At 36.1% G+C, this 23,886-nt stretch overlaps 1 protein-coding gene across 1 annotated transcript in view; it reads right to left on the bottom strand.

Moving 5' to 3' along the window:
* PRKD1 (protein kinase D1) overlaps positions 1-23,886 on the bottom strand; it is a 219,461-nt gene that overhangs the window by 38,027 nt on the left and 157,548 nt on the right. Inside the window, exons 5-10 of the mRNA XM_004681964.2 lie at positions 9,324-9,534; positions 9,084-9,161; positions 7,019-7,223; positions 4,927-5,050; positions 2,622-2,699; positions 1,552-1,831 (exon numbers count right to left, since the gene is read on the bottom strand). Of these exons, the coding sequence (XP_004682021.1) occupies positions 1,552-1,831; positions 2,622-2,699; positions 4,927-5,050; positions 7,019-7,223; positions 9,084-9,161; positions 9,324-9,534 (976 nt within the window). The remainder of the gene's footprint in view (positions 1-1,551; positions 1,832-2,621; positions 2,700-4,926; positions 5,051-7,018; positions 7,224-9,083; positions 9,162-9,323; positions 9,535-23,886) is intronic.

Below are 23,886 nucleotides of genomic sequence, written 5' to 3'. Positions count from 1 at the left end.
TGTTAGAAAATACACAAAAATAAGAAGGGTAATAGCAAAACACGCAAATCCATATCTACTAGTCAAGTTACAGGATTGTTTTCAAGTACATCATCACAATTAAGATTTTTATAGGGAAACACTTATTAGGATATTTCTTACCTTTTAAAATTAAAGATTATTCAATTGCTCACTTTGAAAAATATGTTTTACACTTTAAAGATTAGAGTAAAAAATCTCGGGTTTGGCCCTCCCTGGTGGCACAATGATGCAGAACTGCAAGCCAACCACAGCCACTTCAAGCAAACTTTGATCCCAGGCCTCTGAGGTGATCCACATGGTGTGGCAGACCTCTTCCTACCTCTCCTGCTGCTGGCTTCAGCAGTATACTTGTAAATCTGCCTGTTCTGCTTCCTGCTCTGTCTCTGATGAAGCCTCTCACTGTCCCTGCATCTCTGGCTTGTATATCAGTTCTGTATACATAAATAGATCCAAACAAACAAACAAACAAAAAGACTTGGATTCGAATACTGGCATGTTACTCACTTCAAAGCTCTGGTACAGCTGAGACAACTCATTCTCTCAAAGGAGTATGTTCTCACTTGCAAAAAGGTAAAGCATTACCATCTACCCGATGGGGACTCAGACATAAAAGAAAAGTCTCATGTAGTGTTTTGCAAAATTAATGTATAGAGTGGTTTTAGAGATAAATAAAAAAAAATTAATCTATCATCACATTATTCATTATAACATAAAAAATAGTTTCTTAAAAGCTTAATTGTAAAAAGTCATTATGAAATTTAAAATCACACTTTTAAAAACAGATACTTCTCTAAACTGTGTGTTAAAAATAATTTCTCGGCCCTCCCTGGTGGTGCAGCGGGTTAAAGCACAGCACAAAGAAGCTAAAGCCGCTTCCTCATGAGTTCGATTCCCGTCTGCCCCGGAGGTGACAACATGGTGTGGCAGACCTCTCCTGACCCGCCTGCTCCCCTCAGCAGTGTACTTCGTGGATCTGCCTGTTCTGCTCCCCACTCTGTCTCTGGTGAAGCCTCTCACCGCCCCTGAGCCTCTGACCTGTACCCCAGTTCTGTATGCACAAATAAGTAAATCTTAAAAAAAAAAAAATTCTCAGTACTTGATCTATGTTGCATTTTGGTAAAATCTATCACATTCTACTAATGTGTAATTCTACTAATGTGTAGAGTTTCCTTCCTGGGGTAAATCTATCTAGTTACTAAGTACTCTGCAACCCCTAATACTCTGCACAATGGGGTTTGGGGTGAGAGATATGTTAATTTATATTTTCAAATAACAAGACTGTCATTTTGGCTCAAGATGACTAGATTACTTCTCTTATGATCAATTGCTCTAAGTTTCTGATATTGCTCTCTACATAGGACTTACATGAATTTGTTCAAATTTTAATATAAAATAAGATAATTTAATGAATGAAATGTCTTAGTATGTGCAGCAGTTCCTGTAAAGATATCCCATGTTCTCCAATAAACTAAATCATCTTAATGAGGTTTTCCTTATCTGTTTTACTGAGTTAGAAAACTAGCGACTCACTGTGTGAGTTGGTTCCCGACCCCACGGCGGAGCCCTTGGGAACGACAGGCATAAGGGCATGCTGGATTGCCATCTCCCACATCCTGGCCACATCTGCACCAACGCCACTGGTAAGGACACTATTATTTGGTGGTGGGCTGGAAGGAGTGATCACATTTTCTCCCACGTAATACACTACATTTGCTGTAGTGATTTCAAAACAATGAGGATTAGTCCCATTAGGAATTAAAGCTGAAGGTTTTGCTGGTTCCAGAGATAAAATTTCTGATAAAGGAATTTCCTATGGAAGAGAGAATATCCTTGATGTTAGATTATGAAAAAATAGGTGCACTTTCAAATAACATAGCCAACTGAATAGTTGCAGTGTTTCCAAAAACAATTTAGATATTCAAAAAAATAATCACTACATTGTCTTCTGGAGATACGGAATGACAAATTTTTAATTTAAAAATTAATGAGATTTTCTTCTGTTCACTGAGCAAAGTGAACAGAAGTGGTCATAGGGAATTAACTCTTTTGACATGCATTAATTTTAAGGGAACACATCTGTAAGATTTTCACTATGAATTTCTTTTGCAATCATATTTCACTAGGAGTATGTTATGCTGTATCTGTATTATTTCATGTAGAGAGAATGAACACTGTTCCAAATATTTCTCAGAAGAATGCATTTCTTATGAATATTGGCAGTGTATGAAAGCATTACCTGAATTTCTTAACCCAGGTATGCACTGCAGAGGTGTTTATAAAAAGCTGGATGTGTGGATTAACATTTAGGTAATCTGCTGTGACCCTGAATTTTCTAGTTTCGTAACACTTCTTTGCTAAGAATAAGCTTCCCCTCCTCCATCACATCCCATGGGGCTAGAAGCACTTCCCAGGGAAATTTGGTATACACAGATGACTTTATGGCTCACAACCTGGATGTGTAAATTGCACAGAAGGAAGAGTCTCTCTTGGAGCAAACATAACACTAGTCCTATCTGCTTGTTATATTTTACACTTCTGATACTCTATAGTTCTAGGGAAAGTGGGTATGGCACCCCAATTACGAAAAAAGAGAACCTTACCTTGTAGTACCTGCTTCCTGTGTCATTTTGAAAAAGGGTAATACACTTGCTATCCAATCTCCAATAATGCCTTTTACGCTGAAACAGAGGTCAATTTCATGATCTTTTAACAACTTCATAAGTACTCGATGAAATCAAGACATTTTCCCAAATGGAGACACATATTTAATGGTAGAAAGCATATGGGTTTTGGACCTGAAAGACTCACACTCAATTTCAGCTCCTATAGGATGGTTAATTAACAAATGCATGGTAACTGTGTGTAGATTAGAGTTATGAGTTAAAAGAAAGATGTATTAACATTTAGACAGTGCTTGGATTTTTGAACATGCAAATTAAATAGGCCCTTCCTGGTGGTGCAATGGATTAGGATGCAGCACTGCAAGCAAGCCACAGCCACTTCAGTGCAAGTTTGATCCCCACTCCGGAGGTGACCCACATGGCGCAGCAGACATATCCTGTCTCGCTGTGTGCTCCCTCAGCAGTGTACTTCATCCATCTACCTGTTCTGCTCCCCACTCTTTCTCTGGTGAATCCTCTCACTGCCCTGGCACCTCTGGTCTGCACCCCAGTTCTGTATGCATAAATAAATAAATAAATAAATAAATAAATAAATAAATAAATAAATAAATCCATACGTTGTGCCATGTGGATCTGCTCTGGGGCAGGGATTGAACTCACACTGCAGCCGCTTAGCTTCGCAGTACAGCTCCAACTCACTGTGCCACTAGGGAGGGCACAATAAATAAATCTTAAAAAAAAAAAAAAGAACATGCAAAGTAAATAGAAAACACCATCACTTTCAAATTTATTTGATAGCTTGAATAGCTAATGATGTATCTGTAGTAAAAAATAAAAATGCTTACTAAAAGATAGAATGTTTAGATATTCGCATTATTTTAGGACAAAAGGAACACCATGTTAACCCAGCCAGGGTTCTCACATCAACTAGAGGTTGAAGAGATCTGAATCTTATAACAGAATTAAAGAACATTTTGTTGTATGGTAGGGTTGACACCATGAAACTAACTTCACAAAGTTAGGAAATTGCCTCAAATAACTCCACCATCTTCTAGGCTCATTACAGAGGTAAATTCCCATTGTTTGTTAACTAGGTCCTTAGTCACTGTAGGAATATGCTGCATGAATTCAAGGTGTGTGTGTGTGTGTGTGTAAGTTTTCATCTTTTTTAAACCAAAAAGCCTTAGCAATATACTTGGTCTCTTCCAAAATTAATTTTAGAACAGTCAAATACATTAAATATGCTTTAAATATTTCACATGATGAACTAATGGCGTTCAACAAAAAATCATGTGAATCTCTCTCCAGCAGAAAAGGTGGAGATTATAGATCAAGAAATTAGGTGTCTAGTTATTTAAAGAAGTTATGAGGATCTTATAGATAGGAGGTGATAAAGAAAACACTACTAGTGACTTAGAAAAAGTTTATCACCAAATGCTGATTTGTTTAAATTTAAAATGTGTTGATCAATTTCTTTTATCTCTTAAATACATGCAAAACCTCATTCATCAACTATTAGAAAATCCTGATACAGTGAACAGAATCAGATTACACTGAAATATAAGATGGAGCCCTCATTCATGGCACAATGGGTTAGGATACAGCACTGCAAGCTAGCTGCAGCCACCTCAGTGCAAGTTCAATCCCTGGCCCTGGAGGTGATCCACCTGGCGCAGCAGACCTCTCCTGACCCACCCGCTGCTCCCCTCAGCATTGTACTTCATTGATCTGCCTGTTCTACTCCCTCCTCTCTCTCTGGTGAGGCCTCTAAATGCCCCTGCACTTCTGGCCTGTATGCCAGTTCTGTATGAATAAATAAATAAATCTTAAAAAAAAAAAAGATGTTGGTTTTTTATCAAATAAAGCATAGAACTGGATCAGTTTTAAGTAAATACTTAAATATTTAAGATGTACATAATATTTATCTTTTCTCTCTCTCTCTCAAAAGAATTCTGAATTACAGAGGAACATTCTGAAAACACCTACTATCAATGACATTAAGTGGCAGCTAGACACTCAAATTGTTTGGAAATCTTCTCTATTAAATAATAGAGATCAATGATTTTGTTTTCCCTATTATTACTGTCTCCACTTTTTCTAACTTGTTGCTCAATGACATCTGATACCCAGAGACTGTCAATGTTCACTTGACCTTATGCCTGACCTGCAGGATTACTCCTGGTAAATCAGACACCCAGAGGTCTTCACAGGGCATTCGCAACTCCTCTACTTAACCAATGGGGTTAATGAGGGAGAAGAGAAACATACTGGCTGTGTATCTTACCAGTGTGTCTTTGCTGGTGTAGTGGACCATCCATCCTTCTTTCATTACTGTGCTGCTTTTCCTCTTTGTGTGCTTGACAGACTGCACTACTCGCATGAGTGGGATATTGTTGCTTGTTGATGGACTTGAAAAATAAAAATATTTTAGGAAAGAAATTTAGGATCTAGATATTCCTTCTTGCATTAAGCTTTATTCTAGTTATCTTGCATAAAGCTTTATTCTAGTTATTTCAAAATGAAAGTCAAATATATTTTAGTTAAATATATTGTCAATGTATCAGGGTTTAGAGTCTTAGTTGCTCTGAAGAGTGAGTCATAGGTACTTTATATTTACACTTTAAAATCCTGAGGCAGGATAATAAGCATGTTAGTATTAAGACTGAACTGTATGTTGTTCAATTTTGGGGCAAACATTACGTAGATTACTATTATACTGTACTGAGGTCACAGAATTTAGAATCATACAAAAGCTTGTTTATACTACGGGCAAAATGTTATCATCTATAGATTTTATCATTTAAAATGAAATTTAACTTATCTGCATTCTTTCATCCTTAGAATCTGCTCTTTAAACCACCTTGTAAATGACTACTATTATAGAATTATGCTAAACTTATTTCCTGAAATCATATGCAGTGTGGTAAACCAATGTTACCTAAATAAAGGGAAAAAATAAGTACAATGTGATTATGCAGAGCTTTGACTTTCCCTGAATTGATGAAGGAAGGAAAAAAACTAGACATATACACAGTTAATGTATAAATACATTAACTCAATCAAGAAAATCTCAATATGGGAGAATTAGATCACAGACATGGCTAGACATCATATTATTGGTAAGTATTTGCTGTGACAAATATTTATTCTGTCATGAATAATAAAATATCATAAGCTTGTGTAGGCACAGTCAAGAGGTAATCTTATTTAACTGAGTTACATTTTAGGGCAAAGTTTTTACATATAGAGGAAAGCATTGGTTTCTAGTCCTCAATCTCAAGTGAGAAAGCTCTGCAGCCTGACAAGCTATACATTTTTGTTTCTAGTCTTTATTGTAAAAATGGAATAAAAAATGTATTGTCCAATATCAAGAAAATATAATAAAAATAAATTACTTATGGACTAATGCTGACCCTTCCATCTCTTTCTCTCCTCTTCCTTCATCTCTTCTTCCTTGTTTCTCCCTCCCTCGTCCCCTTCTGTGTACATATATACAAAAGCACACCCCCCTTGCCCCTTTAATACCAAAGAATTGCATATCTTAGGATGGAGCACAAGCCTAAGATTTCTAGTATTTTAAAAATATTTCTTATGTCATTAAGTGAGAATAAAATCCAATCATTTTACTGTTCTAGTCACATGAACAACTTCAGTTTGTCAATGATTACAGCATTGGAAAAGGGACACAAAAATTTGAATGTGTGTTATAAAATAAATCAGAGGTTAGGGAATTTTTTTTTTTTCTGTAAAGGACCAGGTAAAACATTTTAGGCTTGCACAATATGTAACTTGATTACTGCAGGGGGAAGAAACCAAAGACAGTAGACTATGAGTGGACAGGGCTATGCATTGATAAAACTTTATTAAAAAAAAAAAAAAACAGAGCAGCACAACTTGGCCATAGCACACTGACCTCTGACATAAACATAAGTGTCACTCAGTAATCAAAAATCAGAGATAATTAGATCACAATATATAACCTCACACACTTTTGAAATAAAATTAAGAATGAGGTACAAATATATGTGCTGTTTATGATAGTAGGTTGCTCAGATGGTCTCTACTGAGCTTGGCTTCTCATCAGTGTTCCATACAGAGATATGGAAAAGCATCAAATCTAATAAATGTGTGGATGGCAAATAAGAGATGTCTTACATGCAAATAAAATGCTCAAAGGATGGGGGTGGGGATGTTGGGAAAGCAGACACAGAAACTACTTCTCTCAGGAATCCAAACCTCCTTTAGAATATAGTTCATTCATAAGCAAATTAAATACACGTTCAGTCTCTTTTATGACAGACTGAAACACAAAAAGCTCTAAAAATTAAGTACCTCTTGGGGCCACCATTTGGGGAGGTGGGGGGTGCGCTCCTCACCTGATGGTCCTGTTGGAGTCCTCGTGGTCAGGGTCTGGATCCTGCATTTCTCCACTATCAGCATGGCCTTCTGCTATCACCATCTCAGCATCTTGGACCATTGCCTCTTCCATGTCATCCATGAGCCCACTGTTTCTTTCACTGTCATTGTCATCACTCCCTTCTTCCATGACCACATCCGACTCTGCACCAGGACTAAGCAAATCTAAAAAAAAAAAAAATTTTTTTTGCAAAGATGAAGATCAACTTACAATCCTGAAGCCAGGTTCTAGAGAAAGTTAGGCAATCCAAAAACAAAACCATTGGAAACCCTAAAAAAAAAAAATCGTGTGAAGAATACCCTTTTACTGTTTTTCTACTCACAAGCCTCTGAATTTACAAAAAGATGAACATGTAATTTTATAGGCAGCTGCTTGTTTTTCATGCTTTAAACTTAAAAACACAGAGAGCCCTGGGAAGAAGCCAAAGGTAGGAGAAATGCAAGGTGCTAGGAGCCAAGTGATGCTAGGCCCAAGAGGAAACTGTGGTGTTGGGAGCCCAGCGTTGGTGAGAAAAAGGAAAACCAGGGAAGAGGACGGGAACTTTCCCTAAAAGAAGACTCAAGGTCATTGATGCTTGCCAATCTAGTAACTTTTTAAATCATGAATTCTAATTATTAAATTGGTCAAAAAACAGCAGCTTTTAAAAATTTAAGATATATGGTAACATTGAATTGCATCATCATGTATACAGTTGCTGGGAATGCAGTAAACTGTAATTACTGACTAATGCAAAGTATTTATTTTAAAATTAGAAAATAGAGTGATCACATGCCGTAAGCTGCCAAGTTTAGAAAATTCACATTTTACTGTATTTTTTTCTAGCTGTCTGGGAAAAAGCAATTTAAAAGTAATCAACAATAACAAAAGCTGCACTGTTTCCCCTTAGTTCCAGTTATCAAGTACACATTGACATTTTCTGGGCCTGAACAAAGTCAATAAGACATGCCACAGAAAGTGGGAAAATAGCCAAACGTTTCATTTGGCAGCAAGTACATGAATCTTCAAGACAGAAACTAGTATGGGAATTTTTTCTAGAGAGGTTTCCTTTCTTTTAAGTATATATTTTTTTTTCAGAGAAGAAAGTTCTAGGGCAACAATAATCATTTTAGCAGCAAAAATACTCAACATTTTCTCTGGTCTTCTGTCACAGTTTCTGTCCATAGGAATCAGAAAACTGATACCAGACTGAAGGCAGGAAACAGTTCATAGCATGGGAAGAGCTGCCTGAGATAGCAAGTCTATCATTGAGTAAGGACCTACTAGGAATATTGTTTGGGGAGAAAATGTGATCTGCTACTTTAAAACATAGCATTTTTCTTAGAAGTCTTTCAGAGTTAATTTAAGCAGTTAGTTTTCACCAAAGAATATGGTCATATATTAAAGAGAATGTGGATCTCCTCCGGGGCAGGCGGGGAATCAAACTCATGCGGAAGTGGCTTAAGCTTCTTTGTGCTGTGCTTTAACCCACTGCGTCACCAGGGAGGGCCCAAGAATGCTACTTCTTAATTGGATGAATTAAAGTTCTTTTAGTTATCATAAAAGATGCAAATATATAAGGAAGCAACTTGGCAGAGAAAGGAAGTGAATAATTATTTATTGCTGGTTTCATCAGTTCATCTCTGTGATTCTTCTCTTCCAGTTAACTTCTGTCTCAATGCTCAGAATGAGAAGAGAAGAAGTAGAGTTGTAACTTGCAGGCCTTGCAACAATTTCCACATTTCTGAACAAACTAAGACAGGGATATAGGATAAGAGACAGAGGGAAGAGATTCTAGACATCCAAATTTTCAGCACTAGCTATCCCTATATAAAAATCAAAAAATATCTTTAGGATTTTTTTCAAAATTCAACTTTGCTTTCCTACAATACAGTAAGACTCAGACCCACACTTTCCTTTGGGGTTAGGTTAGGTTACTAATATCCAGGTGAAAGCCATAAGTAAAAGCAAGAAAATAAATAAAATAAAGGTAAAATAAAATAAACAAACATGGATGAAGCAAAGACCCGGATGCCCACGTTACCCACCTCCGTTGATGGTCACTTCACCAAGGCAGTTGTTTGGTACTTTTGGTGCACAACGTTTATGACAGTTGAATCTGCAATCTAATCACAAGGATTTTAAAAGAAAACCAACAAAACCAAACTATTTATCAGAAAGAGAAGTTGTGAAGAAAGAACAAGAACAGTCATGTTGAATGGATTGGGATTAACAAGAAGATCAGAGTTTGGCCAGAGACAAATTTGGAGTGGCAATAGCAACCTTACCTTTGCACTGCAAACCCTGCCTGAAGAGTCCCTTGAGAAGTTTCTTGCAGTACTGGCAAACTGTGGGCCGGGTGTACGAGTGGATGACAAACGTGTGCGGCACTTTAACTTTAGACATCAAAATCTTGTCAAGCTGAATTGGTCTTCCAATGTATGACTGAGAATTTGACCTCTTCTCTCGACCAATGAATGATTCTGATGGTGACTTTTGCTGTACATTTGTAAAAACAAGAAAGGATGAAAAGAGTAAGACTACTATTTGATTTGCATATTTATGTATTTTTAAATTGTATTTTATTTTATGGTTGCATATTCCTTAAGAATGAGAAAAATAAACTTTCTGTTAATTAATGTAATATCCCTCTTTACTTCCTAATTGAGTTACCTTGTTTTTCATAGTACAAAAACAAGAGATCAGAATACTTGAATAAGATTTCCAAAACTTTCAGTAAATTTGTGTCTTTAAACATGTGCTTTAATTTTATTAAAAAATAATAAAGTTGAATATAAAAGGTTAAAGTTATGATTCCTCATTCATATTAAAGAGAGTGAAAAGATGTTATTACTTTTATAATTGAAAATATAGCAAATTGTGGACTATACAACAAATATCATTGTTTTGGTAATAATTTTATCTAAGTACTCTTGTCTCTCATTCTATTTATGTTATTGGACCATTCCATGGTATCTCTTTATAAATGCATTTCAAAATTGTCAGAATAAAATAGGAATTATTTTTAATAGTTATTATAATTATATGAGTAATTTATTAAGTTTCTATTATTATTATTGTATTAATCAATATAAAAGATAGGCCTTGTTATCTACAGTTTGGGCTTCGAACTTATGTTTTTTGCCTCCTGAGATCTTGCAGTATTATCTTAACTAACTTCTAATTTTGAATGAGTATGAACAAGATGTGAAACAAATCATGTTTGCATGTAATTTCCGTCCATTTCAATGCTTATCTATAACAAAGGTAATGCTACTGATGGGGAAATTCTGATTCATAGTTTCACTAACTTTAAAAGAAATCTGAGATGAGGTTCTACACAGCAGTATTCTCTTTACAGTCACAATTACAACTCTGTAAAAGAAAATTGTAAAGCATAATCATTCTAGAAAGTCCCAACTCTTTTGAGAGTCTAGTCAACTTGATATATCAAAGATTTTCCAAATTAGAACTATAATTGAATAAACACCATTAATGAAAATTGAAAAAGTAATTAAATCTACAGGGGTATGTCCCTGTACCATATACCCCTTTTTCAGTAACCCACACAAACTCAGATTTAAGCATGGACAAAGATGTTTTTTCCATAGTTGGAAAGTTTCAACACTCAAAATAAAAGCTGACCTGAAGTTACACTTATTTAACAGACTTAACATGTTCTCAGATTTGGAAAATCCTATAAAAAGTTGACAAAATCACTCTTCAATTATTTGCCTTAATTTAAGATACTTAATTCCAGGCTGTCTTCAAAATAAGCATAACATAGGTCTACATACTTTATGGTGGCATAATTTCTTTTAGAAGAACAAGAGGAAATCTGATAAACTTAATGTTTTATTCTCTTTAGACACTGTAATGTTCATATAAACATTGCCAAAAACTATAAGGACCAGATTACTCTTGACAAGTTTTTCATTTATTATCTTCAAGGCAGATTACATAAGGAATTTTAAAATGCTACATAAGTTTAGGGAAAAGAAATTGACTGTCAGTTTTTGGTTCAGAGACTGTACCCACATATATGCAGGCAATGATGAGATTCACACATCCACACGTGTCCATGGCACAGAATAGCAACTCACAAACTACATAATTTATAGACAGAAATTAGACTTTAATAGGATTTAAGATTTCATAGCAAATTAAGATGTTAACAGCATTCAGGATATCTTAAGATTAAAACCAGCTGGCAATATACCAAAGACACTTACTACTTTTTCTTATAGTTTCTCATATAATTAATCATTTCATTGTGAACAGTATTTTGAAATGAAAAAGTGAAATGTTAAAATCTTGAGACAGGTGAATATATGGTCACTTCGTATATGGGAACTACTAACACCTAGAAAGAGGCTGAGTAATTTTACTGGTTAAAAAGAAAGAGTAGAAAAAATCTTATGTTCTATTTGCAGGGTATACATTTCCATGTGCTTTTCCTTATCATGAAGCAAATCTAAAAAGGCAAGGCAAAAATGAAAGACTGGGTCACTAGCAAATACCTTTGTAAATATTCATTTCATCATAATGTAAAACAAGGACTCTGCTGATATATACCAGCTTTTGAAACAAAAACAAGAACCTATGAAATAAGAAGAATCTTGTCTATAATCATATTTATCATTGTTTGTCACCAATGTTTAAGAACCACCATTTATGTAATGCTTTTAATTGTTATTTAAAATTTTTTCTAATGAACTGAACACAAATGATATGCTTCTAAGTAATTTCAGAAACAGTGACATATTTTATTTATTAATAATGTTCGGTTGAGGGCCCTCCCTGGTGGTGCAAGGGGTTAGAGCACAGCATTACAAGGTGGCTGCAGCAGCTTCAGTGCGTGTTCAATTCCCCTCCCGGAGGTGACCCACATGGTGCAGCAGACCTCTCCTGATCCACCTACTGCTTCCCTCAGCAGTGTGCTTTGTTGATCTGCCTGTCCTGTTCCCCACTCTGTCTCTGGTGAATCCGCTCACCTTTGGCTTGTACCCCAGTTCTGTATGTATAAATAATCTTTAAAAAATAATATTCAGTTGATATTTTAAGGAAAAAAACTTCATTTACATGAAGTTTTCTTTGAAGGTATCAGTAGCAGATAGGAAAATTACATAGTATTTTTAGTTTATGTACCAAGTGACAGAGTAGACAAAAATTTAGAGATAGGTAGCTTTTAAAGGAAATATATGCTTATAAGAATTTTACTGATGTAGATATTTGGGGGGAGACTTCTGATTACTATTTCAATTTCTTTGTTTATAATTGGTTCAAGTTTTCTATTTTTTCCTGATTCAGTCACAGGCCATTAAATGAATTGTATCATGTCATTAAAGATGAACTCATAAAAATTCTACCCTTACAAAAGAGTGGGAAAGAGGAAATACTTCCAACATATTTTATGAGGCCAATGATATCCTAATACCAGAGCCAGAAAAAGACACCCAAAAAAAGAAAAACTACAGACCAATCTTAGCAAACAAAATTTAACAGTGCATGAAAAGGACTATATATCTTGATCAAGTGGGGTTTATTCCAGGAACACAAGGATGATTTAACATCTGAAATCAATGTAATTCACCAAAAAAAAAAAAGGGGGGGGAGTTAAAATTCATTGATCATATCAATAAATATTGAAAAATTATTTATTAGGAGTCAATACCCATTTATGAAAAAGGGACAGATGGAACATATTTCAACTTAATAAATAGTGATAAGTGGTAAACCAGAACTAACATCATTATCAATGGTGAAAAAGTGAAAACTTTCCATTAAAATCTGGTATAAGACCCTCCCTGGTGGCGCAGCGGGTTAAGCACTGCACTGAGAAGCGAAAGCCACTTCCGCATGAGTTTGATTGTTGCCTGCCCCGGAGGTGACCACATGGCGCGGCAGACCTCTCCTGACCCGCCCGCATATCCCTTCAGCAGTGTACTTCGTAAATCTGCCTGTTCTGCTCCCCACTCTGTCTCTGGTGAAGCCTCTCACTGCCCCTGAGCCTCTGGCCTATACCCCAGTTCTGTATGCACAAATAAATAAATCTTTAAAAAAAAAATCTGGTAGAAGAAAGACAAGGATATCCATCTTCATTACTACTATTCAACATAGTAGAAAAAGAAAATAATATAAAAGGAGTCCAAACTGGAAAAGAAGTAAAACTATTACTATACACATGTTACATGATAGCACACTAAGAAAATCTTAAAGACTTCATTAAAAACACTAATTGAAACAAAAAATTAGTACAGCAAAGTGGCAGGTTTACAAAGTCAATTTTGAACAATCAGTTGTATTCCTCTATACAAGCAATGGGCAGGGAAAGAAAGAAATCAAGAAAACAATCACACTTCAAATACACCAAAAAGAATGAAATGCCCATAAGTAAATTTAAAGGAAGTAAATGACCTATACAATGCAGATTGCAAGACATTGTTAAAAGAAACAGAACACGTGTGCGTGCACACACACACACACACACACACACACCAAACCCAAAAATATATCCCCTGCTCATGAACTGGAAGAATAACCATCTTTAAAATGTTACTTTATCTAAAATATACACCTATTCAATGCAATCCCTATCCAAGTTTCAATGACATTCTTCAAAATAAAGAACAAACACTACTAAAATTCATACAGATCACAAAAGACCCTGAAGAGCCAACACAATCCTGACCAAAAAAAAAAAGTAATAGCAGTGATATATATTCTCAGAACTTAAACAATACTACTAACCTATAAATATTCAAACTGTATGGTAGAGTAACAAAACACACAGATATCAATAGAATTTACAGCCAGAAATAAATTCACAGTTATATGAACAGTTAATCTATGACATGGAAGTGAAAAGTATACAGCGGAGAAAGGAAAATCTTTTCAATAAATGGTGTTGAAAATATGGAGAGCCACAAGCAAAAGAATGAAACTAAAGTTTCACAACACACATGAAAATTATGTCAACCTGGTTTAAAGTCTTGGATTTAAGACCTGACACAAAAATACAAAGAAGGAAACATAGTCAAAACTCTCTAAACACAGGCGTCAGTGATGTCTTTGTGGATTTATCTCTAACACTCTAACACCAATAGAAATAAGAGAACATAACAATTGAGAATACATCAAACTTACAAAACACTGAAGCACACAAAACACCAAAGAAAAAATATACCCTGATGAATGGCAGAAAATATGTAGATATCATACACCCAAAAAGGGAATGATATGCAAGATCTACAAAGAACATATATAACTCAACAAAATGGAAACAAATAACCCAATGTAAAATGGGACCCAGGCCCTGCTTGGTGGTGCAGTGGGTTAGGACTCAGCACTGCAAGCTAGCCAAAGCCGCCTCAGTGGGAGTTTGATTCTCAGCCCTGGAGGTGATCCACATGGTGCAACAGACCTCTTTTGTCTTGCCCGCTGCTCTCCTCAGCAGTGTACTTTGTCAATCTGTCTGTTCTATTCCCCACTCCTTCTCTTGTAAGTCCTCTCATTGCCTCTGTACCTCTGGCCTATACCCCAGTTCTGTATGCATCAATTAAAAAAAAAGAAAGAAAGGAAAAGAAAAATGGGACCCAATGAAAAATGACCAAGAACATTACACACACACAAACACACATGTTTACCATGACCACCCATCATTTAGCATCAGGTAAATGCAAGTCAAAACACTTCTGTGAGAATGGTCCACATCAAAAAGATGACAAACAGTAAGTATTGGTAAGGATGTAGAGTTAAAGGAACCCTCATAAACTACTGGTGAGAATGTAGCCTGGTCTAGTTCCTACAGAAAAGTGTATAGATATTTCTCAAAATATTAAAAAAATATGTCTGCCTTATGAGGTAGCAACACCACTCTTAGGTATTTACCTAAAGAATGCAAAATCACTGATTTAAAGGGATCTATGTCTTCCTTAATTCACTGCAGCACTATTTACAATGTTCTGTAGCCCATTACTGTAGCCCATTATAGGAACAGCTTCAGTGCTCAAAGGCAGAATGAGGGAGGTGTGGCATATATATATATATATATACAATGAAATATTACTCAGCTACAAAAAAAAAGATAAATTATAAAAAAAAGATAAGTGCCATTTGTGACAACATGAATTGGGGGATAATGCTAAGTGAAATAAGTCAGAAGGTGATGTTACTTTACTTATATGTAAATATAGAGAAACAAAACAGACCATGAAACTGAGGCTGCCAGAAGTGGGTGAGGAGGTGGGGAAAGCAGTCTATGAAAAGGATACAATGGATTATTGCGAGAAACCATGGGTGCCTTGGTGATGGCTGTGGTGTGGTAATATTCTCTTGAAGGGTGTGATTCCAAACCAGTAAATCATATACATCCTTGTAAACCAATATTTCTTCATTTAGAAAAAGAAAAAAAATCAAACAGAAAACGCAAATACATTAACAAAAAAAGAATTTCAGGGACCTAAACCCAAATAACTTGGACTTTAAGATAACATGAAACTAGATTTAGTAATGAAAAGCATAATGGTAACTTAAATAGGTTTCTTTTTTGTACTTAATACTTTATTGTACAGTGTAAAGAGATATAGTATTGCTCTATTTTTCATTAACATACTTCATTTTTACTCATTTACATATTATATATTATAATGTCTATATTGCTGAAGAATTTTAAAGCAGATCTTTCTTTAAAGATATCTATGGTAAAGAAAAATGTCCCTTAGCAATCAACACTACTGCAGATTTTATCTAGGTTTACCAGGCTACCTAAACAGTGTTTAAATTAATTTTCAATGTGACTTGCTTTTCCAGTTTGGAACTGTGTAGTTGGTTAATCTGAGAAATCTACAGAATGAGTATTTACAGGAAAAGGGAGGAAAAGCTGTAATGCTTTGGAACGGGAACAGGTACATCTTGTTTCTGCTTTATTATTATGCTCAGAGCAAAAAATGGTGCAAAACTCACAAGGCACACTTAAAATTCACTTCTCTATAATTTTTGTAGGCATATGCAGGAGGATGTGCTTCTAAAAACTTACATTTTACATTAGCCATTTATCCTAGGAATTGTTCTTTTCCTGAGTGGAGGAGTTTGGACAAAATTACATGTGTGGGACTTTGTGAGAATTAACGTCTTTTTAAATATGGTTTGAGGATGGATATTTGAAAATGATTTGACTTGGCAAATTGTAGATGATGATCTCATCAGTGTTAAGATGTATCCCACTATGGATGGGAAAGAATATGAAAAAAAGGACAATGATGAAAGCTGAATTTTAAAGCCAGAATTAGATATTAAATAGAATAAGGATTACAGAGATTATGTTCTTTTTAACGTCTGTAGTTTTATAGAGATTCTGCAACGTCCTTATGCTAAAAATGTTTCATTTGAAATTAATGCCAAAGTTAGAACTATATGCAAGGAATACCTACTTACAGAGAAAGTATATCCTGCTGTACTTGAGATTGAGTTTGTTTTTAACCGCTATGTAAAATTAATGACTCAGCAAGTTTGGAACCTTCCCAAGAAATGACTGCTTAGATTGTATTATGGAAACTCCAACTGCCAACACATCTTTAAATATTAGTTACAGGACTCTGAAGCAATTTCCCAATAAGGTATATTCTATTTCCAATCTAAAATTAATCAGTATTAGTAAAGGTAGAAAATCGTATGTATGAGGTAGGGTAGGAGTTACCTTCACTTGTGGTTTTCTTGTCATTCATGTAAAAATAAAGCCTAAGATTTCCTAATGATAATGGTCAATTTACAAAAACAAAACAAACAAAAAAAATGATTCAAATAGAAACTTGTACATTATTAAAATATTTACATTTATTAATTAAAACCCATTTCAGACCCCCATGCTAGAACAAGATTTTGGGTGAAGTAACTATCCCTTCAGGTGAAGGAAAGTAAGAGTAGTGAATACTTCAGCATACATACTGACTTCTCTAGAAATTTGTCTCCACCCTAAGATAATAAGATCCTAAGTGAAGGACAGCGCTTAAATTAGATTTATCCTTTGTTAATGGAAGATGTGCCTAGTATAGCACAGACAATAAACATTGCTTGAATTGAAAAAAAAAAAAGATGTTTTTAAGGAATAAATGCATGAGAATAGTGGGTGAAACATTCCATAGAGATATTCAAAACAGACTATAATGTAAGGCTTCTTAAAAGCTTAAGATTAGGGTTCTCTCTAGTGGCCTAAGGGTTATGTTTCAGTGCTATCACCACTATGGCCTGAGTCAGTCCCAGGCCAGGCAGCTAAACCTCATGGCACAGGAGACCTTTCCAATCTCATCTGCTTCTCCCCTCAAGCAGTGTATTTCAGTCAATCTGCCTGTTCTGCTCTTCACTCTGTCTCTCGCGAATACTCCCCCCCACAACCCCCATCTCTGATATACACCCTAGTTCTTTAATGCAAATATTAGTAAAAAAGGGAAAAGTTGTAATATTACATGAGCTGTAACTATAAAATAATTTTCTCTACAAGATTTTAATTTTAGGAGGTAACAATTGGCTAAGGAGTGTTTTCCACTTTGCTCTTTGAACTTGTTGGCCTGTTTCTCTTCCCTACTTGGCATATACAATATGGATGGAAACTGATGCAGAACTCTTCTGCCCTAGAAATGGATAGGAGCAGATAGAAATATCTATAAGCTACAAGCTCAATTACTTTGTGTCTGAGATATATAATCTAGGATGGTGAGACTGCAGTAAGCTGGAGGAAATATAAAGGAATAGTCACTCCACAAATTTTAATTGCTCCCACAAATTCTACTAATATTTCACATAGGAATATTTAAGGCCCGTGTTGTCAGACTCCTTAACTTTACAAAAAAAAAAAAAAAAAAGAATCTGGTTGTTTTAGAAAATTAAACACTGAAAAATTATTTTGAAATATATGCCCATCAACTTATTTGGAGAATAAATATGGTATATTGGGGAGTCTGAGACTTTTGAATTAGATAATGAAGCACCTTTAAAAAGCTTTTCTTAAGTGCCAAACTCTCTCCATAGCACTCACTTAGACATCATGACCAGCCTTCCCTGGTGGTACAATGGGTTAGGACGCAACACTGCAAGCTAGCCTCAGCCACTTCAGTGTGAGTTCAATCCCTGCCCTGGATGTTATCCATTGGTGCAGCAGACCTCTCCTGTCTCATCGACTGCTCCTCTCAGCTGTGTACTTAGTCATCCTGACTGTTCTGCTACCCACTCTGTCTCTGGAGAATCCTCTCACCATTCCTGCACCTCTGCCCTGTACTGCAATTCTGTATGAATAAATAAATGAATCTTAAAAAAAAATACAAAACAAAACAAAACAAAAAACTCATGACAACTAAATGTTATGATCTTCATTTTTAGATAAGAAATGAAATTACAGGGGGGTTACTACTCTGCCCAAGGTCATGCCATTTATAAGCTCAGGTAATCTTGCTCCAGATGAATAAGCATTCCTTCCTCCCTCTTTCACCTTTGCTAACTCTAAAAGTCTCTGGTATTATGCTAACATAAAAATAGAAATCATTTTCCTCTCTTCATTTAAGTCATGGAAGAAGAAATAATCAATTAGCAAATAATCAATATGTTCTACATGCCAAAATGCAGTGGAAAAATACTGTGAACTCCTTAACCTTGAACTACAGAAGATCCTCAACTAGTTTATTTGTGCTCAGAGGATAGCATCTGAGTCATGCTCATTTTCTAGAAAATAACGTCTAGCTAATAAACAGTTTCTATTATATAAGTATCCTTCAGCTGTTTGCCAACTCTTCTATTCAGGTATTGTTACACTTAGAAGGTATGAACATAACTATTTTTAAACAGATCCAACCAAAGATTATTTATTTCATACATTTTAATATCTAATATTTGGATGATCACTGATAGAACTAAGCAGAGTAACACCTTAAAATAGTTCTCTCCAACAACCTTTCAATAGATCTATAAAGGGTGTTTCCTGGGGAAAATCCTGCAAGTGAACTCAAATAATATGCTGCTGTAGGACATTAGAGGCAAGTAACAACTGTCTCTGTGTCTGATGAGTTTACTATCTAATAAAACTGACACAACATACCTCACTATCAGTGATAACAGAAGGTCCTCTTCCTTTCTTTCTGCATAGATGGTTCTAACTTACTCTTCAAGTTTCAATTCACATATCACCTCCTCCAAGTGGTCTCTGACCACCAAACACATTTCCCACTTCCCATTCACCGCTGTTACTCTCTGGTAAATCATCCCGTCTCCTCCAGAGTCAGTACTTTCACCTGTAACTGTCTCATTTACAAGTTGTTTTAAATCAACTTTGAAACCGTCTCACAAAGAATAAATGCCCATATATAAGAAAATTAAAAAACAAACCAAGGTCCTGCCTGGTGGCGCAGCAGGTTAAAGCACAGCACTAAGAAGCTAAAGCCACTTCCTCATGAGTTCGATCCCTGCCTGCCCCGGAGGTGACCACATGGCGCAGCAGACCTCTCCTGACCCACCTGCTGCTCCCCTCAGCAGTGTACTTCATCTGTCTGCCTGTTCTGCTCCCCGCTCTGTGTGGTGAATCCTCTCACTGTCCCTGAACCTCTGGCCTGTACCCCATTTCTATATACATAAATAAATCTAAAAAAAAAAAAAAAAAGATAAACCACACTCTTGGTGGAAGCAAAAGAGTCATTCAGAAAAGGAGTTTCCAGAAGAGGCATTCAATATAAACTTTAAAGTGCGTCCTCTATACAATGACTGTGTTGCGTGTTGTTACTAGCTAAAATTCTGTTTAGGCTAGCCCAGTTCTCCCAGACAGCCTAAAAATTTCTTTTATATTCCAGTACCTGATTATCCCACTTGGAAAAGATTATTGATGCCACCCATGGTCATCGCTTAAGCAGCACAGGAAATGCTCAGTCTGAGGCTATTATGTTTTCTGAGGCAGTAGGCAACAATCAGCTCCTTTCAACAAAATGCGGATGAACACAGTACATCTCTCATGGGGAGCTGGTGATTTTCCAGCACAAAGTAGTTCTTGGGCAACAGGTGAGTCTGAAGACCCTGAAAAATTAAGTTCACCTAGGAACACCAGTTTTTCCAAGCTCTGTGATTCCTGAGAAGACAGGAGATTGTTTGGCAAGTTTTAAATTGCTCAGTATTATTTTGTTACAAGTCTGAGTCTATCTACATCACTTGAACTGCCTGCCAATGCACAGATAAATGAGGTTGGCTCCCCTGTTGGAGACCCTAAATATATAGCATAAATAAAAGCTAATCAACACCTTTTCATATCAGTGAAAAGGGTTGCCACAGGGAAAGAAAAAAACAACAACGTGCGCCCCCTGCTCAGTGGTGATGGATGCTGTGTTTTACAGTGGAGATTCCATTTCTTAATGTTTGCAGCAATTTGTGAAAGCTTTCACAGTAATAACATATATAATCTCTTATTAAAAATAAAAGGTGATCTGGATTTGCTGAGTGCTAAAGTAGTCTTGGAATTAACATTAACTTTTATATTGCCTCACTCTTTTTAAATAAACAGAAATGAAGGGTAAAGGAACCTTACTATTTTCCACCCTTTGCAGGGAAAGCACCGGAACTATTCAAGAATTGTTGCAAATTACATGTACTGTTCTTTTAAAACGTCGGTTACCAACATGGTACAGATCTGAGTTACTGGAGGAATGGAAGATACAATAAAAGCAAGATTACTCCTCTTTTTATTTGAAGGCACTGCAACCTTAATGCCACATACTCTCAATTTATAAAATAAAAAAGAAGCATTTCCACTTATGAAGAAAATAATTTTGCATGTCTCAACAACTTATGCTTTGGAGCTTCAAATGTCAGACTTGATCTACACACAGAAAGTGAGCTGAAGGATAAACAGATTATGTGGGAAAATCAAGAATAGTGATTGCAGAGAATTACATTTCCATAGTACCTGGCCCTGCTTAAACTGACAGGGGTCTGGCCTGGGCTTATGAGCTCAATGGAAAGCTGAGAGAAATTGTCTGGAAAGAAACTGTCTCACTGATTATTGCCTTGGAGACAGCTGGGAAAGCATAGTATAAACACAGTCCAAGGCCACTCAAGTCCAAGTCTCTCCCATCAAAAATGGCCATAAGGAAAATATACTATTGTTTTATAGAACCTTAGCCTGAAACAATATGCTAGAACCCAAGATTAGATTTTAATAAAACTCAGGGACATTTTTAGTATCTAGCTACATCACCAAAACAGGGCTGTTTGGGAAAAGGGGTCTCTTTGATCATAACTTATGAATATCGTTTCATTTTCAGATCAAAACTCTAAAACTTTCACCCTTCTTGTGAATAAATGAATTCATGTGAGCAAATAGACCCAAATGTCAGAGAAGAATATTTAATGGCTCAATAATGTGCTTTACATTTCTGAAAACACAAACATTTTAGAAGTCAAATTATTTCTCAAATTTCTAAAAGTCAAGCACCGATTCCAGTCTTCACTTTCCTTATTGCCCACCATTATTATTTTTTATACATAGATATGTACTTCATTTATTTTGAGTAACCACGTTTATCAGGACACAAACATTCTCAAAGTGAGCAAATTTTCTTCCATAATACTTATTTAGGAGTTCAGTAGTCATGACTAGTCAGAAATTAAAGGAGAAAAACTGAAATCTTTCTGTTCAGGTCTGGCATGGTATTAGGTGGATAAAAATGACCAAACAAATTTGTGTTACTGATAACAAGGGAGTGACCTATTCTGTGTCTTAAGGCAGAGAGCAAGGTTTTTCATCTTAAGGCATGGCTTTTGGAGAATTTTAAGGATGTCCTATTATCATGGTTAAGAGGGGTATAGGCCTTCAGAGCCTTCATCAAAGATCACCCAATTCAGAGAGATACATACATGTGCCCATGTTCACCGCAGTAGTGTTTACAACTGCCAAGAGCTAGAAACAATCTAAGGGATTATCAAGAGATGGTTGTATAAAGAAGATGTAGGGGTCTCCCTGGTGACACAAGGAAGCTGTGGTAGCCACTGCAGCAAGAGTTCGATCCCTAGTCAAGGAACTGACCCATATGGTTCAACAGATCTCTCATGTCTTGCTGGCTACTCCCCACAGCAGTGTATTTCAGTCAATCCGCTTGTCCTGCTCCCCACTCTGTCTCTGGTGAACCCTTTCTACCCTGCATCTCTGACCTACACCCCAGCTCTTGTCTGCATAAATAAATAAATCTGAAAGAGAGAGGGGGGGAGGGAAGGAAGGAGGGAGGGAGGAAGAGAAGATGTGGTAGATATACATGCAGTGGAATACTATTCAGCTATTAAAAATTAGAGCTGAGATCCTTTTATTTGTGGCAATGAATGGATCTATCCAGAGGTTACTGTGCTTTGTGAAATAAGGCAGATGGAGAAAGGCAATCACTATGATTTCATGCATATGTGGTTGCTAGAGAAACAAAACAAGTGAATAAAATGAAAGTGAACTTTTAGACTAAGATCAAATTAGTGATTATCAAAGAGAAAAGAAAGGAAGATTGGTAAATCAGGTAATAGGGTAGAATTATGGTGTATAGTGATGGGTAGAATTAAGCTTCTAGTGATGTACTGTATGTAGTACAAATAGATGTTTATAATGATGCATACCTAAAAATTACATAATGTTAGAACACAATGTTACTTTCAATAAAAAGTTATTAAGTTGATACAGTTGTTCCTAAGCTGTATGTTTGTAAATGCTGGCAAGAAGTAAACCTCTCTCAGTGGAGGTCATGAAAACTCTTTTGCGTGTTCATATTTAGAATTATAAATCTGAAAGATTTTGCTCAGAGCATGAATTACTAATGTTTATATGGTAAGTCAAACCACACTGAATAAAATCTAGCAACAGTTAATTAGTAGCACATCAAAGTAGGCTCATAATCTTAGTTTTACTAAAGAGCTCCTTCTGACAAGCCCAGTGCTTCAAAAATTCGTCTGACTTTTATTAGGTAGAGAAGTGTTGGCTAAAGAATTCTTGGATGTCTTTCCTCACTGCAAGTATACACAGTCCAAGTTTGAATTCGGAGAACTAGTTTATATACTCATCAAAAGGAATCTTGCAATATCTGGCAAATGTACTATATGTAAGTCGTGGTGCATATTTGAATATTACTTTCTAAAAAAAAAGATTTATTTATTTATTCATACAGAACTGGGGTACAGGCCAGAGATGTGGAGGGTGAGAGGATTCACCAGGGACAGAGTAGGGAGCAGAACAGGCAGATTGATGAACAGGCAGATTGATGAAGTACACTGCTGAGGGGAGCAGTGGGCGGGTCAGAAGAGGTCTGCCTTGCCATGTGGATCTCCTCCGGGGAAGTGGGGGATGGAACTCATGTGGAAGTGGCTTAAGCTTCTTAGTGCTGTGCTTTAAGCCGCTGCGCCACCAGGGAGGGCCTGAGTATTACTTTTTTTTTAAACTCAGATGAATTCACCATAGTTCCTGTAAATCCAGGACAAAACTAACAAAGTCTCTACTTCTAGGTTGGTTTTTGCTAGTTAAGAAAATGTCTAGAAATGATTCATTTGGACCAGAAATATCATAATTTCACCCAATTTATGGTTAAAATTTCTACTTCTCCCACTATGTGCTCTTGAATCTACTTTGATTAATATAAAGTACATCACAATGGAACCTGCCCCGCAGAACAAAGGATATAATACTTACCTAGTTTTTTTTTTTAATCTTTATTTATTTATTCGTGCAGAACTGGGGTACAGGCCGAGATGCGGAGGGTGAGCGGATTCACCAGACAGAGTGGGGAACAGAACAGGTAGATCGAAGAAGTACACCGCTGAGGGGAGCAGCGGGCGGGTCAGGAGAGGTCTGCC

The sequence above is a fragment of the Condylura cristata genome, unplaced genomic scaffold (assembly GCF_000260355.1).
Source record: "Condylura cristata isolate star-nosed mole 26May11 unplaced genomic scaffold, ConCri1.0 scaffold00013, whole genome shotgun sequence".
In the NCBI taxonomy this organism is placed as follows: domain Eukaryota; kingdom Metazoa; phylum Chordata; class Mammalia; order Eulipotyphla; family Talpidae; genus Condylura; species Condylura cristata.
This window is presented reverse-complemented; position numbering and strand designations above follow the sequence as displayed.